At 43.6% G+C, this 24414-nt stretch overlaps 1 protein-coding gene across 2 annotated transcripts in view; it reads left to right on the forward strand.

Moving 5' to 3' along the window:
- Positions 1 to 10419: 10419 nt before the first annotated feature.
- LOC120933576 (platelet glycoprotein Ib alpha chain-like) overlaps positions 10420 to 24414 on the forward strand; it is a 52620-nt gene continuing 38625 nt past the window's right edge. Inside the window, exons 1-4 of one of the 2 annotated variants that reach the window (XM_040346849.1) lie at positions 10420 to 10498; positions 17499 to 17997; positions 19232 to 19790; positions 21043 to 21551. In XM_040346849.1, the coding sequence (XP_040202783.1) occupies positions 17506 to 17997; positions 19232 to 19790; positions 21043 to 21551 (1560 nt within the window). In that variant the 5' untranslated portion in view covers positions 10420 to 10498; positions 17499 to 17505. The remainder of the gene's footprint in view (positions 10499 to 17498; positions 17998 to 19231; positions 19791 to 21042; positions 21552 to 24414) is intronic. The other variant, XM_040346850.1, reaches the window with a different exon arrangement.

Below are 24414 nucleotides of genomic sequence, written 5' to 3' on the forward strand. Positions count from 1 at the left end.
ATTGGATTTGAATTTGGTGTTAACTGTTTTACAGAAGCTACCTTTTAAACCTTTACACCAGGTGTCTCTAAGTCTGTTGACACAGAAACTGTTTTTTTTTGTAGCCAAATCCTCAGCTCAGAGGGTATTGGAATTGGCGGCTCTTTCGTCTAAAGAACCGTATAAGATTATTCATGAAGACAGGGTGGTGACAGGGTGGTTTCTTACCTAAGGTGGTTTCAGGTTTTCATCTGAACCAAGATATAGTCCTACCGTCTTTTTTTACAGATACTCAGTCTGCGGAGGAATAGAGTCTACACTCTCTAGATGTTGTAAGAGCGGTAAAGGTTTATCTGCAAGCTACGGCTCAGATAAGGAAGACTGATTGTCTATTCATTCTGCCACAAGGCCCAAAGAAGGGCCAGGCAGCATCAAAATCCACTATTGCAAGGTGGATTCGACAAGTCATTACTCAGGCCTATGGTTTAGAAAAGAAGATCCTTCCTTTTCAAGTGAAAGCGCACTCGACTAGAGCAGTTGGTGCTTCATGGGCAGTGCATTACCAGGCCTCCATGGCTCAGATCTGTAAGGCTGCTACTTGGTCTTCGCTCCATACATTTACTCAATTCTACTAGATGTGAGAGGTTACGAGGATGCCGCCTTCGGGTGTAGTGTGCTGCAGGCAGCAGTATAAATCCTCTGGCTCGATGCTGGTCTTATTCTGATATGTGTCTCCCTCCCCTGAAATTTTAGCATTGCTATGGGACATCCCATTAAATAATTAAGGCTCTGTGTCCCATGATGTATGATCAAGAAAAATAGGATTTTTACTACAGCTTACCTGTAATATCCTTTTCTTGGGAATACATCACGGGACACAGAGCTCCCACCCCTCTTCGGAGTTAACGTGGAACACTTATTGCTTTGCTACAAAACTGAGGTACTCTCCATTTGGGAGGGGTTATATAGGGGAGGAACTCAATTTGAATTGGGTTAACCAGTGTCCAATCAGCTGTGGTGACTACATAACCCATTAATTAATTAAGGCTCTGTGTCCCGTGATGTATTCCCAAGAATTTAGATTTTACAGGTAAGCTGTATTAAAAATCCTATTTTTACTTCTCACTGTTAACCTGTCTATTCTAAGCTGCTCTGTTAAAAAACAAAATGACTGCTGTATACAAAGCCAGAAAGCTTGCTCTAAGATTTATAAACACAACTGAAAGGGGTAATGCTTCCTTGTTCCCTGGCTGCTTTCTTTGGATGGGGCATGTCATGGACCTTGGAATGCAGAAGTGTTCCTCCTTGAAATCTGTTACACAGTGGGGGGTCTTCTGCCCTGTCTTAAGGCTCCAGACGGCCCAATCTCTGCTGAACCCATTTTCAAGTCCTCATTTGCATGGCTAAGGAGGACCCGAAGGAGAACTACATGTACTTTACATTTGACCAATAGGAAATCGGTTGTTGGGGGCGGGATGTTCCAAATTCTGTATAAAAGTGTGTTGTGTGCTTCCAATAAAATATGTCTCGTTACAGGGCAGTTCAGAGTTTCTTGCTTAAAATTTTTTATTTAAAATTTTCATTTTATTCACAAACAGTGTTAAGATCGTGACATATTTTGATTTGTTTTGATAAATGTAATTGTGTAAAAATAATGTATTTGTGTTACAGTCAGTAAACACGATATAGCATTAACCACTTCAGCCCCGGAAGGATTTACCCCTTTAATGACCAGGCCATTTTTTGCGCCATGGCACTGCGTCGCTTTAAACTGACAATTGCGCGCTCATGCGACGTTGTACCCAAACAAAATGTATATATTTTTTTCCCCACAAATAGAGCTTTCTTTTTGTGATATATGATCACCTCTGCTGTTTTCATTTTTTGCGCTATAAACAAAAAAAGAGCAAGAATTTTTTAAAAAATAAAAATGATTTTTACTTTTTCTATAATAAATATCCCAAAATGTAAAAAAAAATGTAAACTTTCTTCATCAGTTTAAGCCAATATGTATTCTTCTACATATTTTTGGTAAAAAAAAAAAAATCGCAATAAGCGTATATTGATTTTTTCTCAAAATGTATTGTTTTACAAAATTGGGGATATATTTATGTTTTTTTATTATACTTTATTTATTTTTTACTAGTAATGGTGGCGATCAGCGATTTTTAGCAGGACTGCGACATTGTGGTAGACAGATCGGACACTTTTTTTGGGACCAGTGACATTTATACAGCGATCATCATTAAAAATAGCTGCCGATTACTGTGTAAATAACACTGGCAGGAAAGGGGTTAACACTAGGGGGCAATCGAGGGGTTAAATGTGTTCCCCACGTGATGTGTTTCTAACTGTCAGGGGGACAGACTGACTGGGAGTAGAGAGAGATTGCTGTTCCTAATTACTAGGAACAGACAATCTCTCACTACTCCCCTGTCAGAACGGGGATCTGTTTGTTTACATTGACAGATCCCTGTTCTGCCTCTGAGGCCTCCTACACACGACCGAGAAACTCGACGGGCGAAACACATTGTTTTCCTCGTCGAGTTCCTTGTGAAGCCGTCGAGAAACTCGACAAGCCAATTTTCTCCATTCCCGTCAAGGAAATAGAGAACATGTTCTGTTTTTGGCTCGTCGAGTTTCTCGACAGTTTCCTCGACGAAAATGTACACACGACCGGTTTCCTCGGCCAAAAAATATCTCCTAGCAAGTTTCTTGCTGGTTTTTGCCGAGAATCTCGGTCGTGTGTACGAGGCCTCAGAGGAGGAATCGTGGGTGGCCGGCGGACATCATGCCAATGGGAGTTATTTACTAAAACTGGAAAGTGCAAAATCTGGGGCAACTCTGCATAAAATCAGCTTCCAGGTTTTATTGTGAAAGCTTTATTGAATAAGCTGAAATATAAGCTAATTGGCCACTATGCACAGCTGCACCAGATTCTGTATATACCAGTTTTAGCAAATCTACCCCTCTGTGTCTTTCAATGTGGATTTACAAAATAACTCCTATTATAAAGTTACAAAAAATAAATAAGAAAAAATAACATAATTAAAGAGGAAGATGGGAGGAGAGAATCTGAAGACAAGCAGCTGTTGCTGGGTTCTCAATATAAAGAGGAAGGTGGGGCAAATAAAAAGAAGAAAGGGGAAAATACCTACGACTAGAGGTTTTCTGTTCTGAACGAGTCATCAAGCACATGCGTACCATTATGGTGTATGGTGTCTTAATCAGGGACAGAGAGTCTGAAGGCAAGCAAGTTTTTCTGGGCTTTTAAAATTTGCATAAAGGTGAGGGGGGGTGGAGTTTCAATTAGTAACAGAGAGTCTGAAGGCAAGCAGCTTTTGCTGGGCTCTCAAAAATAATATAAATAAAGAGCAAGGTGGGGAAAATAAAATGAAGAAGGGGTAATATATGCAATTGGGTATTTACTGCTCTCAATGAGTTTTCAACTGTATACATACCAATACGGAGTATGGAGTTTCAATAAAAGACAGAGGAGCAGATTCAGGTAGCTTTTACGGTGGCGTATCTCCAGATACGCCGCCGTAATTTGAAATCTGCGCTGGCGTATCGTTACGCCGATTCTCAAAGGCAGATACGCTAAAAAAAATAGGCTTCCTCCGCCGATGTAACTTGAATGCGGCGGCGTATAATTGTGTGCAATATTACGTTGACCGCTAGGGGCGCTTCCGTTGTTTTCGGCGTAGAATATCTAAATTACCTAGTTACGTCGATTCACAAACGTACGTGCGCCCGGCGGTAGTTTTTTACGTTGTTTGCGTAAGGCTTTTTGGGCGTAACGTTGCTCCTGCTATTAGGAGGCGCAGCCAATGTTAAGTATGGACGTCGTTCCCGCTTCGAAATTTGAATTTTTTATGTCGTTTGCGCAAGTCGTTCGCGAATAGGGCTGGACGTAATTTACGTTCACGTCGAAACCAATACGTCGTTGCGGCGTACTTGAGAGCAATGCACACTGGGATATGTACACGGACGGCGCATGCGCCGTTCGTAAAACACGTCAATCACGTCAGGTCATCACACATTAGCATAAAACACGCCCCCCTTCCACATTTGAATTACGCTGGCTTACGCCGGCACCATTTACGCTATGCCGCCGCAACTTACAGAGCAAGTGCTTTGTGAATACTGCACTTGCTCCTGTAAGTTGCGTCGGCGTAGCATAAATACAATACGCTGCGCCGCCGTAACTAGGCGCGCAGGTACCTGAATCTAGCTGAGAGAGTCTGAAGGTAAGCCGCTTCTGCTGGGCACTCTTTAGAAAAATGTTCTAAGGAATTTACTCTTCCTGTATTTGTTAAGTTTTCTTGAAAGTTTTACATTGCAAGTAAACAAAAACAATTAAATTTGGCTGGTACAGACAGCAATAAAATCCTGACAGGAGTCTTTATTTTTCCACAAAAAAATAAATAAAAATTAAAGCTGAACTTCATGCAGATATAAAAGACAACATAAGATGACTCTGTAATCAATAAGGCTTCATTTCCATGGACGTTTTTACAGCAACTTTTTTTAGCCTTTTTTACAGCTTAAAAATGCCTGTCCATGTTTTTTTTGTTTTTTTTTAGCTGGAGCTCGAAAACGCCGCGGTAGCGTTTTTGAGCGTTTGAGCATTTTTTAACGTCTGGCTCTAACTCTGGAGCTTCAGAACGCACTGGTCCTGGGTTTTTTTTGCAGCTTAAAAACGGCTCAGACATCTACAGCTCAAAAACGTCATGGTGGGCATGAGGCCATAGACTAACATGGAGAGCCGTTTTTAAGCTGCAAAAAACGCTCAGAAAAGTGGCTGTAAAAACGTCCATGGAAATGAAGCCTAATACATCATTACCTTTCTTTTTTTAAATGCAAGCAATGTAATCACCTGACTATGACCTGGTGTAAGCCTCTTGCAGTCCCTGTACAGCAGAGCTGGAGTGTGAGAAGAAGAAGAAGCACAAAGAGCGAATCAGTTCATGAGCTCATTACTGTCCAGTCACAGGTTGGGGTGGGCCCGGGGAGTGGGTTGAATAATGCTGGCTATCACACTGAGGATATCTGGTGGCAGAAAAAAAAGTACTGTAGAAGGAAACTCTAATTTGAAGGTGAATATTCTCAGAAAATCTAGTTCTATTTTATCTTTAAACGGGCTATTTATTTTTGTCTTTGTTATTTTTTATTTTAAATCCTCATCAGGTGTACTCCTATATTGGGGATGCTAATAGCCTTGGCTCAAGTTAAAAGACTAATTTAACTTTGACTATGCTTGGCTCTCGTGATCTTCGGGACAACAAATTATTTTGGTTCCTCCCAAATCGCTTTTACAAAGAACACAGAATGTGACCCGTGGAATTTATTTCCACTCCCTGATAGACAGCACCATGTGGGCAGCTGCCAGGGGGCACAGTGAGCGGGATACCATCTAAGATATAATGTGACAAGGGAAATGAGAGTCTTATCATGTGTCAGCTGTGACTCCTTCAAGGTTAATGGAGTCCTTAAATATCGGAAGGTTGTAAGTGCCCCCTACTTGAAGGTGGGGGGGCAATAAGGTGACATCATCAAGATGAGGACATGAACACAAGCATTCTTTTGTTTACATGTAATTGTCTTGTCTACAATCCTTCTTCTTCGTAAACAGTTTTGGAGGTAAGTGGGTACCATTAAAGGCTCAGTCCACACAAAAATGATATGTCAGTGTTTGGTGGATGCTGGAGAATTAAAGCGGAGGTGCACCCTAAAAAAAACAAAAAAAAAACAAAAAGGCTACAAAAATGTGAAAAAAATAATGTTTTTTTTTATACTTACCAGAAGTGGCTGTTACTAGGCAGATCGTCCTAATCTGCCACTTCCTCGTCCGCGTGGTCTTCTTTCTTCTCCTCCTCGCGCTGCCACCTGGTAAAAGGGGAGCAGTGTCTTCTGGGACCTTGTGTGTGTCCCAGGAGACATCCGCCAATTCACATAGCGCCGCGTGACTCGTGCATGCGCAGTAGGGAACCAGGAAGTGAAGCCGCAATGCTTCACTTCCCGATTCCCTCATCAAGGATGGCGGCTGGGCAGTTACAGTGTTTGTAGATGCTGACTTAAACTTTTTTTTTTTGAAGGCCGGACCTCTGCTTTAAGCTCCCTGACTCTCTTTTCTATTTCTCGGGGACTTTATAGGGTGCTATCTCTGCACTGAGTTTGTGTTCACCTATTGGGCCCATTATGAGGGACTCCCACCATCCCTGTGCTGAGGTTATGGGTCTATACCTCTACTGTGATCATTATGAGGGGTTCCTGCCATTCCTGTGGTGAGTTCCCGGGTCTGTAGACCTTCTGTGCCCATTATGAGGGGTTCCTGACATCCCTGTGCTGAGGTTATTGGTCTATACCTCTACTGTGCTCATTATGAGGGGTTCCTGCCATTCCTGTGCTGAGGTTATCGGTCTATACCTCTACTGTGCTCATTATGAGGGGTTCCTGCCATTCCTGTGCTGAGTTCCCGGGTCTGTAGACCTGCTGTACCCATTAGGAGGGGTTCCCACCATCCTTGTGTTGTGTTCCCAGGTCTGTACACCTGCTGTGCCCATTATGGGGCATTTCCACCATCCATGTGCTGAGTTCCTGGCTCTACACACCTGCTGTACCCATTAAATATGGGTGTAACATGTAACATGTTTAGGAGGTAAACGTATCCTTTAGACATCTAGGGCATGGTGTTGCCATTGCAATGTGTGATCTCATCATGCCAAGATCAATAGAGCTCTCTAATGCCACGTACACACGATCGGATTTCCGATGGAATAAAATTTGATGGAATTTTTAGTCGGAATTCCGATGAAGCCGACTTTCATCAGTCTTGCCTACACACTATCAGACTAAATTCCGACCGTCCAAAACGCGGTGACGTAAAACAATATGACGAGCTGAAAAAAATAAAGTTCAATGCTTCCGAGCATGCGTCGACTTGATTCTGAGCATGCGTGGATTTTTCTCCAATGGAGTTTCACACAGACGAACAGAATTTCCTATCGTTTTTTTTTCCCATTGCAAAAATTGAAAACATGTTCTATTTTTTTACACCGATGAAAAAAAGTCAGATGGGGCCCACACACGATCGTTTTTTCATCGGAAAAGTTGACACAAAAGGGTTTGAATGGCTATTAAAGGTAACCATCCTCACCTGTTTGCTTGTAATTAGTGTGTGTGTATAAAAGGTCAATGAGTTTCTAGACTCTTGACAGACCCTTGCATCTTTCATCTAGTGCTGCACTGACGTTTCTGGATTCTCAGTCATGGGGAAAGCAAACGAATTGTCAAAGGATTAGCGGGAAAAGGTAGTTCAACTGTATATAACAGGAAAGGGATATAAAAAGATATCCAAGGAGAAAAAAACAAAACCTTTCCTGTCAGATGCCAAAACCAAAATATATTGGATACTAACTCAGGAAAAATTGGCTAGCATCTTATCTAATACCATTCCTAAATTCCCAAAAATATGGGATCCTTGGGCCAAATATATGGGGATTTCGATTGGTGAAGATGCTGTTTTACCTTCTATTCAACATTAAGTTGGACACATACCCATCCCTTTCTCTCCGTCCTTTTTCTTACAAGTTGACGGGCAGCACTTGCAGTGAAAGCTATTCCCATGGTTCTATACTGGAAAACATTCATTGGATACCTACACTTATGAACATTTGTGTTGATACTTTTTGAGTTTATATGCATTTTCACTGCATTTCCAGTGACTCTTTGTGGACTACATTAGCACATGTTTTGTACATTGTGGCCCAGATTCTCGTACGAGTTACGCCGTCGTAACTCATAGGCCCCGTACACACGACCGAGGAACTCGATGTGCCAAACACATCGAGCTCCTCGGCGAGTTCAGTGTGGAAGCCGCCGAGGAGCTCGGCGGGCCGACTTTCCTCATTGAACAACGAGGAAATAGAGAACATGTTCTCTTTTCGGCCCGACGAGTTCCTCGACGGGGTTCCTCGCTGAAAAGTGTACACACGACCGAGTTTCTCGGCAGAATCCAGCTCCGATCGAGTTTCTAGCTGAATTCTGCCGAGAAACTCGGTCGTGTGTACGGGGCCTGAGTCTGAGCCGTCGTAACTTGGCGCCTGATTCAAAGAATCAGATACGCCAGAATTTTTATAAGATACGACCAGCGTAAGTCTCCTACGCCGTCGTATCTTAAATGCATATTTACACTGCCCGCTAGGGGCGTGTACGCGGATTTACGCCTAGAAATATGTTAATCAGCTAGATATGCCAATTCACGAACGTACGCCCGGCTGTCGCATTACAGATACGCCGTTTACGTTAGGCTTTTCCCGGTGTAAAGTTACCCCTGCTATATGAGGCGTAGATGAGGCGTACCAATGTTAAGTATGGACGTCGGGCCAGCGTCGATTTTTCCGTTGATTACATCGTTTGCGTAAGTCGTTCGCGAATAGGGCTGTGCGTAATTTATGTTCACGTCGAAAGCATTGGCTTTTTGGGGGTTAATTTGGAGCATGCGCACTGGGATACTTTCACGGACAGCGCATGCGCCGTTTGGAGAAAGCGTAATTTACGTGGGGTCACCATACATTTACATAATACACGCCTACATCTTCCACATTTGAATTAGGCGGGCTTACGCCGGCCTATTTACGATACGCCGCCGCAACTTTGCTTTGAGAATACTGCACTTGCCTCTCAAAGTTGCGAAGGCGTAACGAAAATAGGATACGTTGCACCCGCCCAAAGATACGCGCTTCTACGTGAATCCGGGCCTGTGTGTTTATGATTATTTGTTGTGCACTTATCACTTAATTTATATATATATATATATATATATATATATATATATATATATATATATATATATATATATATATTTTTTATTTTATTTTTTTATTTTTTTAATTGAGTTCATTATACAGCTCTGCACTCCCAACTGCCAGGAAAATTGTTCACAAATAAAAACCCACAAATAACTTCAGGTGAAATACAGGACTCTCTGAAAACATGTGGTGTGGCTGTTTCAAGATGCACAATATGGAGGTATTTGAAAGATGGGCAGCATGGTCGAGTCGCCAGAAGAAGGCAATTACTATGCAAATGTCACAAAGTATCCCGCTTACAACACGCCAAATAGCACAGAGACAAGCCTCAAACCTTTTGGCATAAAGTCATTTGGATCAATGAGACCAAAATGTTGCTTTTTGGCTACAACCATAAACACTACATTTGGAGAGGAGTCAACAAGGCCTTTGATGAAAGGTCCACCATTCCTACTGTGAAACACGGAGGTGGATCGCTGATGTTTTGGGGATGTGTAAGCTACAAAGGCACAGGAAATTTGGTCAAATTGATGGCAAGATTAATGCAGAATGTTATCAAAAAATACTGGAGAAACATTTGTATTCATCATCCAGGAAGCTGCGCATGGGACGTACTTGGACTTTCCAACATGACAAATGATCCAAAACACAAGGCCAAGTCGACCTATCATTGGCTACAGCAGAATAAAGTAAAGGTTCTGGAGTGACCATCTAAGGCCCCGTACACACGAGAGGATCGATCCGCTGAAATTGATCCGCGGATCGGTTTCAGCGGATAGATCCGCTGGTGTGTACGATCCAGCGGATATTTATCCGCGGATATATTTCGGGCCGACCGATTTCCAGCGGATAAAAATTTCTTAGCATGCTAAGAAATCTATCCGCTGGAATCGGCTCCAGCGGATCGATCCGGTGGTCTGTACAGACTCACCGGATCGATCCGTCCGAACCCATCCCACGCATGCGTCGTAATGATTCGACGCATGCGTGGATATCCTTATATGACAGCGTCGCGCACGTCGCCGCGTCATCATCGCGGCGACGGCGCGACACGTCACCGCGGACGGAATTCCGCAGGGATTTTGATCTCCTGGTTAGTACAACCAGGAGATCAAAATCCGCCAGAGGATTTATCCGCGGATAAATCCTCTCGTGTGTACCCGGCATCAGTCTCCTGATCTCAATATCATTGAGCCCCTCTGGGGAGATCACAAATGTGCAGTTCATGCAAGACAGCCCAAGAATTTACAGGAACTGGAGGCTTTTTGCCAAGAGGAATGGGCAGCTTTACCATCTGAGAAGATAAAGAGCCTCATCCACCAAAACCACAAACGACTTCAATCTGTCATTGGGGGCAATACTACAGATAAATATGACTTTTTTATGGTCATAATAGGCCCACCATAAATGGTCCTTCGACCATTTATGAAATACTGAGGTAGCTTTCAAGTTTAAGTATAGCTTCATCTTAGTATGTACATTATAAAGAAATGTATGTGGCAAGGCCAGAGATATGTGGTTTATAAAGCTATTAAGCAATGTCACAGGACTAAACTTTTAAGCCAATCCCACTACTGTATATATGAAGTGAAACTAGGTCCAGGAAACAGATGGAAGTAAAAAAAACAAAAAACACAATGCTCTATAAAAATCTGAAAGAAAAGGAAGAACTACCATCAGATCCTTCATAGCATTCTCTTAGCGAGGTGAGTACCTAGCGATACACTGCTGATTCATAGTTCGCTTTATTGATTTCATTATTTATTTATTTTTAAGTGTCAGTCCACTGAAAAGTGATATTTTTCAATTTAGGTAAATGCTGGAATGATAAACTAAAGGAGAATTCCTTATACACTATAGACATCGGACCATCACACCTACCACACTATAAGGTCAAACTTACTTGGGCACCCCTCAAAATTATTGAATCTAAGACCCCATTCACACCTAAGCGACAAAACGCCCGACGCGGGACGCTTCTGTCGCTAGAGGGGAGAATTCCCATTGCCGTCTATGGAGATGGTTCACATCTCATAGACGCGCAACGCCTGTCGCCTGAAAAAAAGTCCCGGACCCTTTTTTTCACGCGACAGGCGCGTTTTCCCATAGACAGCAATGGGAATACTTTAGAAAAAAAAAAAAGAAACATTTGTAATCGCGGCAAATCTTCCGCTACACGCGTACGCGGCTGTCGCTTAGGTGTGAATGCAGCCTAAGGCCGCGTACAGACGAGCATACATGTACGATGAAACCCGTCCGCCGGACCGTTTTCACCGTACATGTCTGCCCGGGGATTTCTGTATGGTGGCTGTACTCACCATCATACATAAATCCGCGCGTAAACAATACGCGGGGCGTGTCCGCGCCGTCGCCGCGACGATGACGCGGCGACGTGGGCGGCCCTGCCAGTTCAATGCTTCCACGCATGCGTCAAAGTCATTCGACGCATGCGAGGGATGGCGGGCGCTCGGACATGTACGGTAGGTCTGTACAGACGACCGAACATGTCCGAGCGGGCAGGATTTCAGCGGGCTGTTTTAAAACAAGTCCAGAAATATTTGCCCGCTGGAAAAAGGCCCGGCGGGCAAATGTATGCTGGAATCCTGTCCGCTCGGGCGTACACACGACCGAACATGTCTGCTGAAACTGGTCCGCGGACCAGTTTCAGCAGACATGTTCGGTCGTGTGTACGGCCCATAAGAGTATCCAATTGAGCTCTTCCAACCTTGTGGTAACAGTTTGGGGAAGGTCCCTTTTTCTTCCACCATGACTGGGTCCCCGTGTACAAAGCCAGCTCCATAAAGACATGGTTTGATGCAGGGTTTGACAAATTTGCTTGGAATCTAAGAGCCAGCTAAAAAAGTTAGGCGCCAGAAAACGCGTCCTGTCCCGACGAGCTCGCGTGCAGAAGCGAACACATGTGTGAGTAGCGCCCGCATATGTAAACGGTATTCAAACCACACGTGAGGTATCACCGCAGTCGTTAGAGCGAGATCAATAATTCTAGCCCTAGACCTCCCCTGTAACTCAAAACATGCAACATGTAGATTTTTTTAAACGTCGCCTATGGAGATTTTAAAGGGTAAAATTTTGTCGGCTTTCTACGAGCGGACGCAATTTTGAAGCGTGACATGTTGGGTATCAATTTACTCCGCGTAACATTATCTTTCACAATATAAAAAAAATTGGGATAACTTTACTGTTGTCTTATTTTTTGATTAAAAAAAGTGCGCTTGTAAGACCGCCGCGCAAATACAGCGTGACAGAAAGTAATGCAACGATCGCCATTTTATTCTCTAGGGTGTTAGAATCAAAAATATATATAATGTTTTGGGGGTTCTAATGTGAGGGAAGGAGATGGCAGTGAAAATAGTAAAAAATGACACAGAAAAAGCCGCGGCCTCAATTACCGGCGGTCGCGGGCGCCAGGTCACAATTTCTTGTCGCAATTGCGACCTGGCGCCCAGATATTGTCGACCCCTGGTTTGATGAGTTTGGTGTCCTGACCTCACAAATGTTCTTTTGGCTGAATGGGCACAAATTCTCACAGACGCTCCAAAATCGTGTGGAAAGCCTACCTAGAAGAGTGGAGGCAATTATAGCTGCAAAGGGTGGAGGTCAGCTTGATATTTTACCCACAGTTTTGGAAGGTGATATCCAGCAAGGTGTGGTGGTCCAGTACCCATGTGTCCTAATTGCCAGGTGTGTAAAGCTTACCAGAAGATTGAGGGCACAATAGGGGGCCAACTCCATATTGATGGCTGTGGTTTTGGAATAGGATGTCCAACAAGTGGTCAGGTGTTCACAAACTTTCATCTACATAATGCATCTTTTGGGGATTGGTGAGATACTTGTATTCCCACTGTGTTCCTGTGTCTGCACATCTGCTGCAGTCATAAGGGGCATTTATAAAACATTTTGGCTACAACTTTCAAGGGTGTCCCCCCTCAAATTATTTTTAATTTGTTTCACCTTTTCTGAAATGTTGTCATACATTTGTATCTTTATTTACTGTGTTTGGTGGAGGCTGCAATTGATGGAGCACAGTTGGTTGCATTTTAGGGGCACAGTGGCTGTATATGATGGACACAGAGGCTGCAAATGATAGGGCACAGATGGCTGCATTTGCAGGGCACAGTGGCTGTATTTGCGGGGCACAGTGGCTGCATAATATGGGCACAGAGGCTGCAATTGATGGGGCACAGTTGGCTGCATTTGCGGGACACACTGGCTGTATATGATGGGTACAGTTGGCTGCATATTATGGGCCCAGTTAGCTGTATATTATGGGCACAGGTGGCTGCTTTTGCTGGGCACAGAGGCTGAATATGAAAAGCACAGTGGCTGCATATGATGGGCACAGTGAGGCAATTGATGTTTTTGTTTCGGTATTTTTCAGTTCGTTTGCACCCCCCCAAATTTTGAGCACCAGCCACGACTGGGAGGGATCATATCTGCAGGGTACCTTGGGAACACATTGCAAGTGCCATGAAATAGCTGATGCAAAGCAGGGGATGCTGGAGTTTTCTTCATGGCACAGTGACTGCATAATATGGGCACAGAGGCTGCAATTGTTGGGGCACAGTTGGCTGCATTTGCGGGGGACAGTGGCTGTATATGATGAGCACAGAGGCTGCATATGATGGGAACAGGGGCTGCATATGATGGGCACAGTTGGATGCATTTGTGGGGCACAGGTGGCTGTATATGATGGGTACAGGTGGCTGCTTTTGCTGGGCACAGTGGCTGCATATAATGGGCACAGTGGCTGCATATGATAAGCGCAGTGGCTGCATATGATGGGCACAGTGAGGCAGTTTCAGTATTTTTCTGAATTTTTCCGTTCGTTTGCGCCCCCCCCCCCCCAATTTTGAGCACTAGCCACCACTGGGAGGGATCATATCTGCGGGGTACCTTGGGAACACATTGGAAGTGCTGTGAAATAGCTGATGCAAACCAGGGGATTCTGGAGTTTTCTTGATGGCTTCAATAACTTCAATCTGGCAGCTTTACCTATTATTATATGGGTTGCTGCAAATGGTTAATTTCCCTCTTGATATTAAATGGGAGACGGAGACAGACGGTAGATAATGGAACAAGTTAGCAGTCATGGCTTACATATTTCTAACCTGACAGGCCCACTTTAAATTTATTAAAGGAGCCCTGTGCCAGAAGAAATAAGGTGGATGTTAATAGCTTTCTAAGAAGGAGAGGTCAACAAAAACAGAATACAAAGGGAAACTTATGATGAGAAAAATGCAGACACTGCTGTTTCTAACCATTCCTTTTGAAAAATGCTAGTTGCTTGGCATGCTGATCCATTCAACACTTTTTGAGACACTGACCCAGATTCAGGAGTACTTTCTTTAGTTTTATGTCTCTTGTTATATACTTCTGGATCAGTGCCTTTAAAAAGAAGAAAAGCTAGACACAGCCAGACAGCTTCTTTCAATCTGAGGGCTTCTTTCAATCTGTTTACTGCCAGAGCCCTGTTTTAGGCTTGAAGATGACTTAAAACTAGGGTTGTCCCGATACCACTTTTTTAGGACCAAGTACAAGTACCGATACTTTTTTTCATGTACTCGCCGATACCGATTACCAAAACTTTTTTTTAAATGCAGCCATGTGTCCCCAAATGCAGCCATGTGTCCCCAAATGCAGCCTTATGCCCAAATGCAGCCTTGTCCCCAAATGCAGCCTTGTCCCCAAATGTAGCCTTATCCCCAAATGCAGCCATGTCCCAAATGCAGCCTTGTCCCCAAATGCAGCCATGCCCTAAATGCAGCCTTATCCCCAAATGCACCACCCTCTCAGTACAGACACCCCCCCCTCAGTACAGACACCCCCCCTCTCTGTACAGACACCCCCCTCTCAGTACAGACACCCCCCCTTTCAGTACAGACACCCCCCCTCAGTACAGACACCCCCCTCTCAGTACAGACACCCCCCTCTACAGACACCCCCCAGTAGTACAGACAGTAACCCCCTCAGTGCTACAGACAGTAACCCCCCTCAGTGTAAACACCCCCCCCCTTAGTGCAGACACCCCCAGTAGTAAAGACAGCGACCCCCCCTCAATGCAGACACCCCCCAGTAGTACAGACAGTAACCCCCCTCAGTGCTACAGACAGTAACCCCCCTCAGTGCAGACACCCCCCAGTAGTACAGACAGTAACCCCTCAGTGCAGACCCCCAGTCCCCCTTACAGACCTCAGAAAGCGGTGTGTGTTGCCCACGAGTGTGGGTTCCTCCTCCTCTGTGGGTGCAAACAGAGTGGAGGACCGCCGCTGGATGTACCAAGATGGCCGCGGCTCCGGAGCTAGGCCGAAGCCGTGGCCTTTCCTAATGCTATGACCACCGCGGATCACATAGTGTGCCGATCCGAAGGGGGTGACCCGTTTGGATCACGGATCAACGGTGATCCGTTGCACCACTACCTGCCATGGATGTCCCAGGCACCCAAAAGGGACAAGTGAGCCTAGGATACATGGCAGATGGCACTGCTGAGGGATCACCAGCAGGAGGAAGGATGTAGCACCCTGGTGTTTAGGCAGGGTTGCTCCTAAATTTACCTGCCAGGCTAATTGTTGAGGATCAATTGATTTCACTCTAAATCTGTGATTGCTGCGCTTTTCTCTTTTGTCACTAGGCGGCCAGGTACTTGGTGGCATTAGATAAGACAAGGGCACTGCAAGATCAGATTATGGGTATGTGGGGTGTCTCAGCCAATGGGCAGGGGTTTTCTTAAATCCCTTGGCCTGCTGGGAGAGCCTATATATTTGGGGGGAATCAGGTGATCTATGTTCTGTGCCACCCGGATAGCTGTCTGGGTGGACGTGTGTTGTATTGCCTGGGCTGCTAGGCCAGAGTTTGGGCCTATCCTGGGCCCTTCTGGCTGCTAGGCTGTCTGAGGACCTATCCAGAAGCAAGAGAGGCAGCGTAGGGTTTGGATTGCGACTTGTAGTCCAACCAGAAGCGATCGTTCTGCCGGTCGGAGAACCTGTTGTGGTAGGAGGTAGAGGGGAAGCTGTTCCTCCAGATCCTCAGCAGGAGGAAGGAGGTCTCCTGATTCCTCTATATAGATCTTTAGTTATCACTAGAGGGGTCACCAAAAGGAGGAAGGGGGTGCTGATTTTTCTATATAGACCTTCATATCACTAGAGGGATCACCAGCAGGAGGAAGGAGGTCCTGATTCCTGTATATACAGTAGATCTTTATTTATCACTAGAGGGGTCACCAGAAGGAGGAAGGGAGTCCTGCTTTTTCTATATAGACCTTCATATCACTAGAGGGATCACCAGCAGGAGGAAGGAGGTTTTGAATCCTCTATATAGATCTTTATATCACTAGAGGGGTCACCAGCAGAAGGAAGGAGGTTCTGAATCCTCTATATAGATCTTTATATCACTAGAGGGGTCACCAGCAGGAGGAAGGAGGTTCTGAATCCACTATATAAATCTTTATATCACTAGAGGGGTCACCAGCAGGAGGAAGGAGGTTCCGAATCCTCTATTTAGATCTTTATATCACTAGAGGGGTCACCAGCAGGAGGAAGGAGGTTCTGAATCCTCTATATAGATCTTTATATCACTAGAGGGATCACCAGCGGGAAGAAGGAGGTCCCGATTCCCCTATATAGATCTTTAGTTAGATTTTATTTAGAATTCTGTGTCCATTTCTGGAGACCTCACTTACATAAGATATTGCTTAAATAAAACGAATCCAGAAACAGGCAACAAAAAAAGTGAAAGGTCTGAGGGTAAAGGGAAATCAAGAAAAACTCCAGGAACCCCACATCCTCAAGAAAAGAGAAAAGAGTTTGAATAAGATTCAGGAGGACAATATTATCAATATGAAGCTACGATCAAGAACACAGGGACCACCAAGTAGCAATAGGAACATTTAAGGGTAACCTTATAAAGTATTATTTTATAGCAAAATGTTAAAAACATTAAAAAAGTTAAAAAGGCGACAGATTTGATAAACCACTTTGTTTTATATGGTACAACGACATCTGGTGACAGGATGCAGAAACTGCAAACTTAATTTATACACTGAGAATGCAAACATTGAGAAAGCGCACTATCATTTTTTTTAGCACAGTGAATTCCGTTGGTATTTTGTACACACAGTCCTGATGAAGCCATGTAAATGTCGAAACTTGTAGGATTTACGGGATGCATATTTCAAGAACATTCTACTTTGTGTCCTTATTTTTGGTCATTATTCCCAAAGGAAAACTAATACAGTGGTACCTTGGATTACGAGCATAATTAGTTCCCGAAGATTCCTTGTAATCCAAAGCACTCGTATATGAAAGCGAGTTTCCCCATAGGAGTCAATGGAAACACAGATCATTTATTCCACAGTGGCTGCTATTGTATGCAGTACTGCATGTGGCCAGAGGTGGGGGGCGCCAGAGACACTCAGAAACACTCGGAAACCGCTTGGAGCCGATCGGATGCACTCAGAGACATTCAGAAAGACTTGGAGACACTCAGGAACGGAGTGTTTCTGAGTGTCTCTGAGAGGCTTTGAGTGCCACCGGCGCCCCAGGCAAAATGCGATACTGCACACCCCAGTGGCTTGAATCCTGCTAGTCTTGCGAGACAAAGCTTGCAAATCTGAGTCAGGATTTTTAAAAATTATTATTATAATTATTATGATCATTAACATGGTCTATTTTTGTCTCTTGCTTTTTTCAGCCTCACCATGGTAGCCATGAGTCCCGTGTTTTGTTTCGGGATCTTTGGTCTCCTTTGTGCCAACTATGTCTCCTCTTCCTGTATCACAGAGGATAATGAAAACAAAGGCTTGAAAGAGACGTCTTGTGTTCGACTTGCCTTAACCAACATCCCAAAGAAGGAGATACCCCAAGATACCGGCATTCTTATCATGAGTTTTAATAACCTGAAGGCCATCTCCACCTCGACCTTCAAAGGGATGAAACGGCTGGTGGAGCTGGACTTATCACACAATGCTTTGACTAGCTTTAAGGTGGACCTTCCGATCATGTTACAAGAATTAAATCTGGACAATAACTCATTCAAGAGTATCCCAGATCTGTCCCAACTGTCCAGCTTAACCAAGCTAGTCCTGTCCAACAATCACATTTCCACCATCCCTGACTCGGCATTCAAGGGACTGAATAACCTGAAGGTGTTGAAGCTCCAGAAAAATACCATCAACTCGCTTTCAGAAGAGGTGCTAACATGTATTTATAATTTGCTGACCCTTTCCTATTTTTTGTTTGCCTCATTCTTACATGGCAAAGTAAAGTGAACCTGTCAATTATGAAACCTTGAAAGTCTTCTAGTTTGAAGTGTATCGTTTTCTGCAGAATGAATATATAATGTGTTTTGCAGAGGCCAATGTAGGGAAGTGCCCAGGAGGGTACAGAAAGTGAACTTGTACTTAAAGTAATTTAATGTAACAGGTTCAAATAAAGCCCAACACCAGGCTAAACTTTAATGGAGAGGTTTAATCTCATAGGTTCTAAGAGATAAAATATGTTTTAGGTAGGAATACCCCGGCCCAACTTTTCTAGAGTGGGTCATTCAGTACTTCTGTTTGGCTGCAAGCAGCCTAACCTGTGACAAATTCGGCCATCCAAACTGATGTGTCGAATTAAATCAATACAAGCATTTAGTTAAGGTTGGGATCCCCCATAGCATGTGAGGGGCCAGCAGATTCAACAAAACAGAAACGGTGTGCCATTGCAGCCTTGTATTACTAAATCTTCCATCCAAACCATTACACATCTGAGCATTTATCTGTCACCTAGATAAAGGCCAGATAACCCTGATAAATTAAAGATAAATTATTTGTAGAGAAGGTCTAAAAATTATTACAAGGCCAATAATTTGGCCCATGTGTAATCTTCTTCCACCGTTAAGCCCTGTACATACGATCAGTCCAAACTGATGAAAACAGACTGAAGGTCCGTTTCATTGGTTAACCGATGAAGCTGACTGATGGTCTGATGTGCCTACACACCATCAGTTCAAAAACCGATCGAGTCCAACGCGGTGATGTAAAACACAACGACGTGCAGAGAAAAATGAAGTTCAATGCTTCCAAGCATGCATCGACTTGATTCTGAGCATGCGCGGGTTTGGAATCGATGCTATTGCGTACTAACCATCGGTTTTGACCTATCGTTTACCAGTCCATCAGATCAATTTTAAAGCAAGTTCTAAATTTCTGGACCAAAGGATAACGGACTGATGGGGCCCACACACGGTCGGTTTGGACTGATGAAACTGAACTTCAGTCCGTTTTCATCAGTTTGGACTGATCGTGTGTACAGGGCCTTAGTTCAAATACTGGCTAGATTAATTATATGTTTGTGTAGTGACTGAATAAATAGACATGTTAATATATTGATTGTAAAAATAAAAAAGTTCTCAAACATGATTGTTTCTATTTCTTTAAACAGGTTTTTCATGACTTGAAAAGTTTAGACCATCTGGATTTATCGCACAATCAGCTGTGGGAACTTCCAAACCATCTCATCCTCAACCTTGTCCATCTCACAAAATTTTCCTTGGCAGAAAACAAACTGACAAACATTCCAGACGAATTCTTTGATGGCCTGAATTCTCTTGCTTATGTGTATCTTGACAAGAACCCGTGGAACTGCAACTGTGCCCTCCGCTATTTTAAGGAATGGGTGGAAGATAATGGGTATAATATCTATACTATACTGCCTGATGGATTTCCAATTAATGACGAGAAAAGTGTTCTCTGCTCTGACAAGACCCCACTTATTGAACATAATATGGATGCATGTATTGGTAGGGACCTTGGTGATGCCGACCAACATATAACAGAACCATGGATAACGACAACGAAGTCTACAAGAGTCCCTTTGGCAAAAACTACACCTGTGCTGACCACAGAAAAGCATCCAACGTCAGATACTACAACTACAAAAAGCAGAAGATTGACAAAACCAATCATGACTTCAACAAAACAGCCAGAGACAACTCCAACAGGCATGCCAGCTTGGACAACCAAAAAGTTACCACAAAAACATATAAGATTGGCCGTACATTATGCAATTTTCTTATAAAGTGCAGGATCGCGTATATATACGCGATCCTGCAGAGCGTGGCCACCCTGATGCAGTTAATTTACTATGGGGAGGTCGGCAAGTGGATAATGAAGATTTTAAACAACAATTATAAATCACAATTTTCCCTTTTACCAATCCCCATTGGATGTTTACCCCACTGTTTAGTCACAATCACAAAAAAAAAGAGTGGATATCAGTGTGAACACTGACTTGGTTTACTTTTTACAAGGACTCTATGGGGTTGATTTATTAAAACTTGAGAGTGCAAAATCTGGTGCAGCTGTGCATGGTAGCCAATCAGCTTCTACCTTCAGCTTGTTCAATTAAGCTTTGACAAAAACACCTGGAAGCCGATTGGTTTCTATGCAGAGATGCACCAGATTTTGCACGCTTCAGTTTTAGTAAATTAACCCCAATATCTATATTAGGGGTGTCATTTAAAAATCGGAAAGGGTTGGTTCCTGTATATGCCACCCCCAACACCCCCTCCTGTCTAAATGTAAAACAGAATGTGACAGGGAGGCCACACAGGCCCCATGGAGCATGCGGCGGGGTCGCCATTGTGACCCCTGGTGCTACACCAGTGGTTGGAGATGTGTGGTAAAAACACATTTCAACTATGAGGTTTTACTGTCCCCCAAAAAGCAAATGTAAACAAGGCCTTACTGTTCTAAGCCCCTTATAAGACTGCTTTTACACTTATGTACTGCAGGTGCAGAGGAACCTGCAGCTTTCCTGCTAGTTAGCTGCACTTTACTATAGACTTCTATTATATATTGCGGGTGTGATGCACTTTCTGAAAGCTCACCAAAACTCCTGCACTTTTCCAACTTTTTGCTGCCCTGTCCCAACTTTTCTGAGATGTGTTGCTGCCATCAATTTTAAAATTACCATATTTTTTTCTTAAAATGGTCCATGTGCTCAGTTTATGTGTTTAGGTTTTATTATTTTCTATTTTAAGAGATTTGCAAATCATTGCAGTCTGTTTTTATATAGATTTTATACAGACTGTTTTGGAATTAGGGTTGGTAAATGAATGGGCTGCCTAACCGCAACACACATTAACGTGCAGAAATGTAAATGGTCCCTTGGAGAGAATGTGATAGAGTTTTTAGTTTTAAAAATATATTCATTATGATCATTAACATAGTCTATTTTTTTCTCTTTTTTAGCCGACTTTAGCCCCACCAAGGTTGCCACGAGCTCTGTGTTTTGTTTCTGGATCTTTGGTATCCTTTATGGCAACCGTGTCTCCTCTTCCTGTATCACAGAGGGTAATAAAAGTAAAGGCATGAAAGAGACGTCTTGTGTTCGACTTGCCTTAACCAGCATCCCCATAAAGAAGATACCCCAAGATACTGGCATTCTTACCCTGAGTTTTAATAACCTGAAGGCCATCTCCACCTCGACCTTCAAAGGGATGAAACGGCTGGTGGAGCTGGACTTATCACACAATGCTTTGACTAGCTTTAAGGTGGACCTTCCAATTATGTTACAAGAATTAAATCTGGACAATAACTCATTCAAGAGTATCCCAGATCTGTCCCAACTGTCCAGCTTAACCAGGCTGGTTCTGTCCAACAATCACATTTCCACCATTCCTGACTCGGCATTCAAAGGACTGAATAACCTGAAGGTGTTGGAGCTCCAGAAAAATACCATCAACTCGCTTTCAGACAAGGTGCTAACATGTATTTATAATTCGCTGACCCTTTCCTATTTTCTGTTTGTTTCATTCTTACATGGAAAGTAAAGTGAACCTGTCAATTATGAAACCTTGAAAGTCTTCTGATTTGAAGTGTATTGTTTTCTGCAGAATGAATATATAATGTGTTTTGCAGAGGCCAACATAGGGAAATGCCAAGGAGGGTACATAAAGTGAACTTGTACTTAAAGTAATGTAATGTAACAGGTTCAAATAAAGCCCAACATCAGCCTAAGGCTTCATTTCCACTGGCGTTTTTACAGCCACTGTTGTTAGGCTTTTTTACAGCTTAAAAACGCCTGTCCATGTTTATTTTGTAAAAAAAAAAAAAGCTTTAAAAATGCAGCGGTCGCGTTTTTGAGCGTTTTCGCGCGTTTTTGAGCGTTTTTGAGCGTTTTTTAACGTCTGGCGTTTTTACAGCTCTACTCTGGAGCTTCAGAACCCCCTGGTCCTGCGTTTTTTTTTACAGCTCAAAAACGCCTATGCCATTTGCAGCTCAAAAACGCCTATGTGGGCATGATGCCATAGAATAACATGGACAGGCGTTTTTAAGCTGTAAAAAACGCTCAGAAAAGTGGCTGTAAAAACGCCAGTGGAAATGAAGCCTAAGTGTTAACGGAGAGGTTGAATCTCATAGGTTCTAAGAGATAAAATATGTTTTAGGTAGGAATACCCCGGGCCAACTTTTCTAGAGTGGGTCATTCAGTACTTCTGTTTGGCTGCAAGTGGCCTAATCTGTGACAAATTCGGCCATCCAAACTGATGTGTCAAATTAAATCAATACAAGCATTTAGTTAAAGTGGAGGTTCACCCAAAAACCTTTTTTTTTAACATTAGATTGAGGCTCGTTTTGTCAAGGGGAATCGGGTGTTTTTTTTACAATCGAAGCAGTACTTACCGTTTTAGAGATGCATCTTCTCCGCTGCTTCCGGGTATGGGCTGCGGGACTGGGCGTTCCTACTTGATTGACAGGCTTCCGACGGTCGCATACATCGCGTCACGATTTTCCGAAAGTAGCCGACGTTCGGCTTCTTTTGGCTACTCGTGACGCGATTGATGCGACCGTCGGCAGCCTGTCAATCAAATAGGAACGCCCAGTCCCAAAGCCCATACCCGGAAGCGGCGGAGAAGATCGCTCTCTAAAACGGTAAGTTCGATTTTAAAAAAACTACCCGATTCCCCTTGACAAAATGAGCATCAATCTAATGTTAAAAACATTTGGGTGAACTCCCGCTTTAAGGTTGGGATCCCCCATAGCATGTGAGGGGCCAGCAGATTCAACAAAACAGAAACGGTGTGCCATTACAGCCTTGTATTACTAAATCTTCCATCCAAACCTTTACACATCTGATGCCGCGTACACACGATCATTTTTCAGCATGTTGAAAAAAGCAACGTTTTCCCAACTTCATCATTAAAACGACGTTGCCCACACACCATCGTTTTTAAAAAATTATCTAGCAAAGCGCGGTGACGTACAACACGTACGACGGCACTATAAAGGGAAAGTTCCATTCGCCTTTGGGCTGCTTTAGCTGCGTCCTTGTTAGTAAAAGACGATTCACGCTTTTTTGTCTGTTACAGCGTGATGAATGTGCTTACTCCATTATGAACGGTAGTTTTACCAGAACGAGCGCTTCCGTCTCATAACTTGCTTCTGAGCATGCACAGGTTTTTAACATCGTTTTAGCCCACACACGATCATTTTTTTACAACCCAAAAAACGGCATAGTTTAAAACGACGTTAAAAAAATGCAGCATGTTCGAATTTTTTTTTTGTCGTTTTTCAGAACCTGAAAAATGATGTGAAGCCCACACATGATCATTTAAAATGATTTTTTTTTAAAACGACATTTATTTCATGCCGAACAATGTGAGTGAGTGAGAAACTTTTATAGCGCAACAAATGCGAACTTAATCGCCTCAAGGCGCTTTGCATCCAGTGTCGTCCTGGTCCTTCAGAAGAGGTGGGTCTTTCGTTTTTTCCTAAAAGCCTGATGGTTTTCTTCCAAGCGGATGGTCGTGGGTAGAGCATTCCAGAGCCGTGGTCCTTGGACTGCAAATCTACGTTCTCCCTTAGATTTGTAGCGTGATTTAGGGATTTGGAGAAGGTTTTGGTTGGTTGACCAGAGCATTCCAGAGCCGTGGTCCTTGGACTGCAAATCTACGTTCTCCCTTAGATTTGTAGCGTGATTTAGGGATTTGGAGAAGGTTTTGGTTGGTTGACCAGAACAAACGCTTGGTGACGTAGGGTTTTATTTTCTCGCTTAAGTATTGAGGAGCGTTACCCTGTGTACATTTGTGCGTGAGGCAGAGTGTCTTGAATGTCACCCGGTCCTGTACGGGCAGCCAGTGGAGGGACCTCAAGACCAGGGAGATTGATTCCCACGGCTTTTTACCTGTTACCAGTCTGGCTGCCGTGTTCTGGATGACTTGTAGACGTGAAATCTGGTATTTCGGTAGTCCTAAGTAGAGGGAGTTTGCGTAGTCGAGTGGTGAGTTGATGATAGTTCCAACCACTAGTGCTGTGTCCTCTTCCGGGATGAAGGGGATGAGTCTACCTAGCATGCGGAGCAGATGATGAGAACCGCTGACGACTGATCCTATTTGTGCATCCATCGTCATGTCTGAGTCAAAGATGACTCCGAGACTTTTGACTTTGTTGCTTGGCGCAATGGTTTGTCCAAGGATGGTGGGTGGTGTCCATGTGGTCCTAGAATTGGATTTCCGATTTGCGTGAAGGATGAGTAATTCTGTTTTGGATCCGTTGAGTTTGAGGGAGCTTTCAGTCATCCAATGATCGTGTGTACGCGGCATGAGCATTTATCTGCCACACAAC

This window comes from Rana temporaria, chromosome 3 (genome assembly GCF_905171775.1).
Source record: "Rana temporaria chromosome 3, aRanTem1.1, whole genome shotgun sequence".
Lineage (NCBI taxonomy): Eukaryota > Metazoa > Chordata > Amphibia > Anura > Ranidae > Rana > Rana temporaria.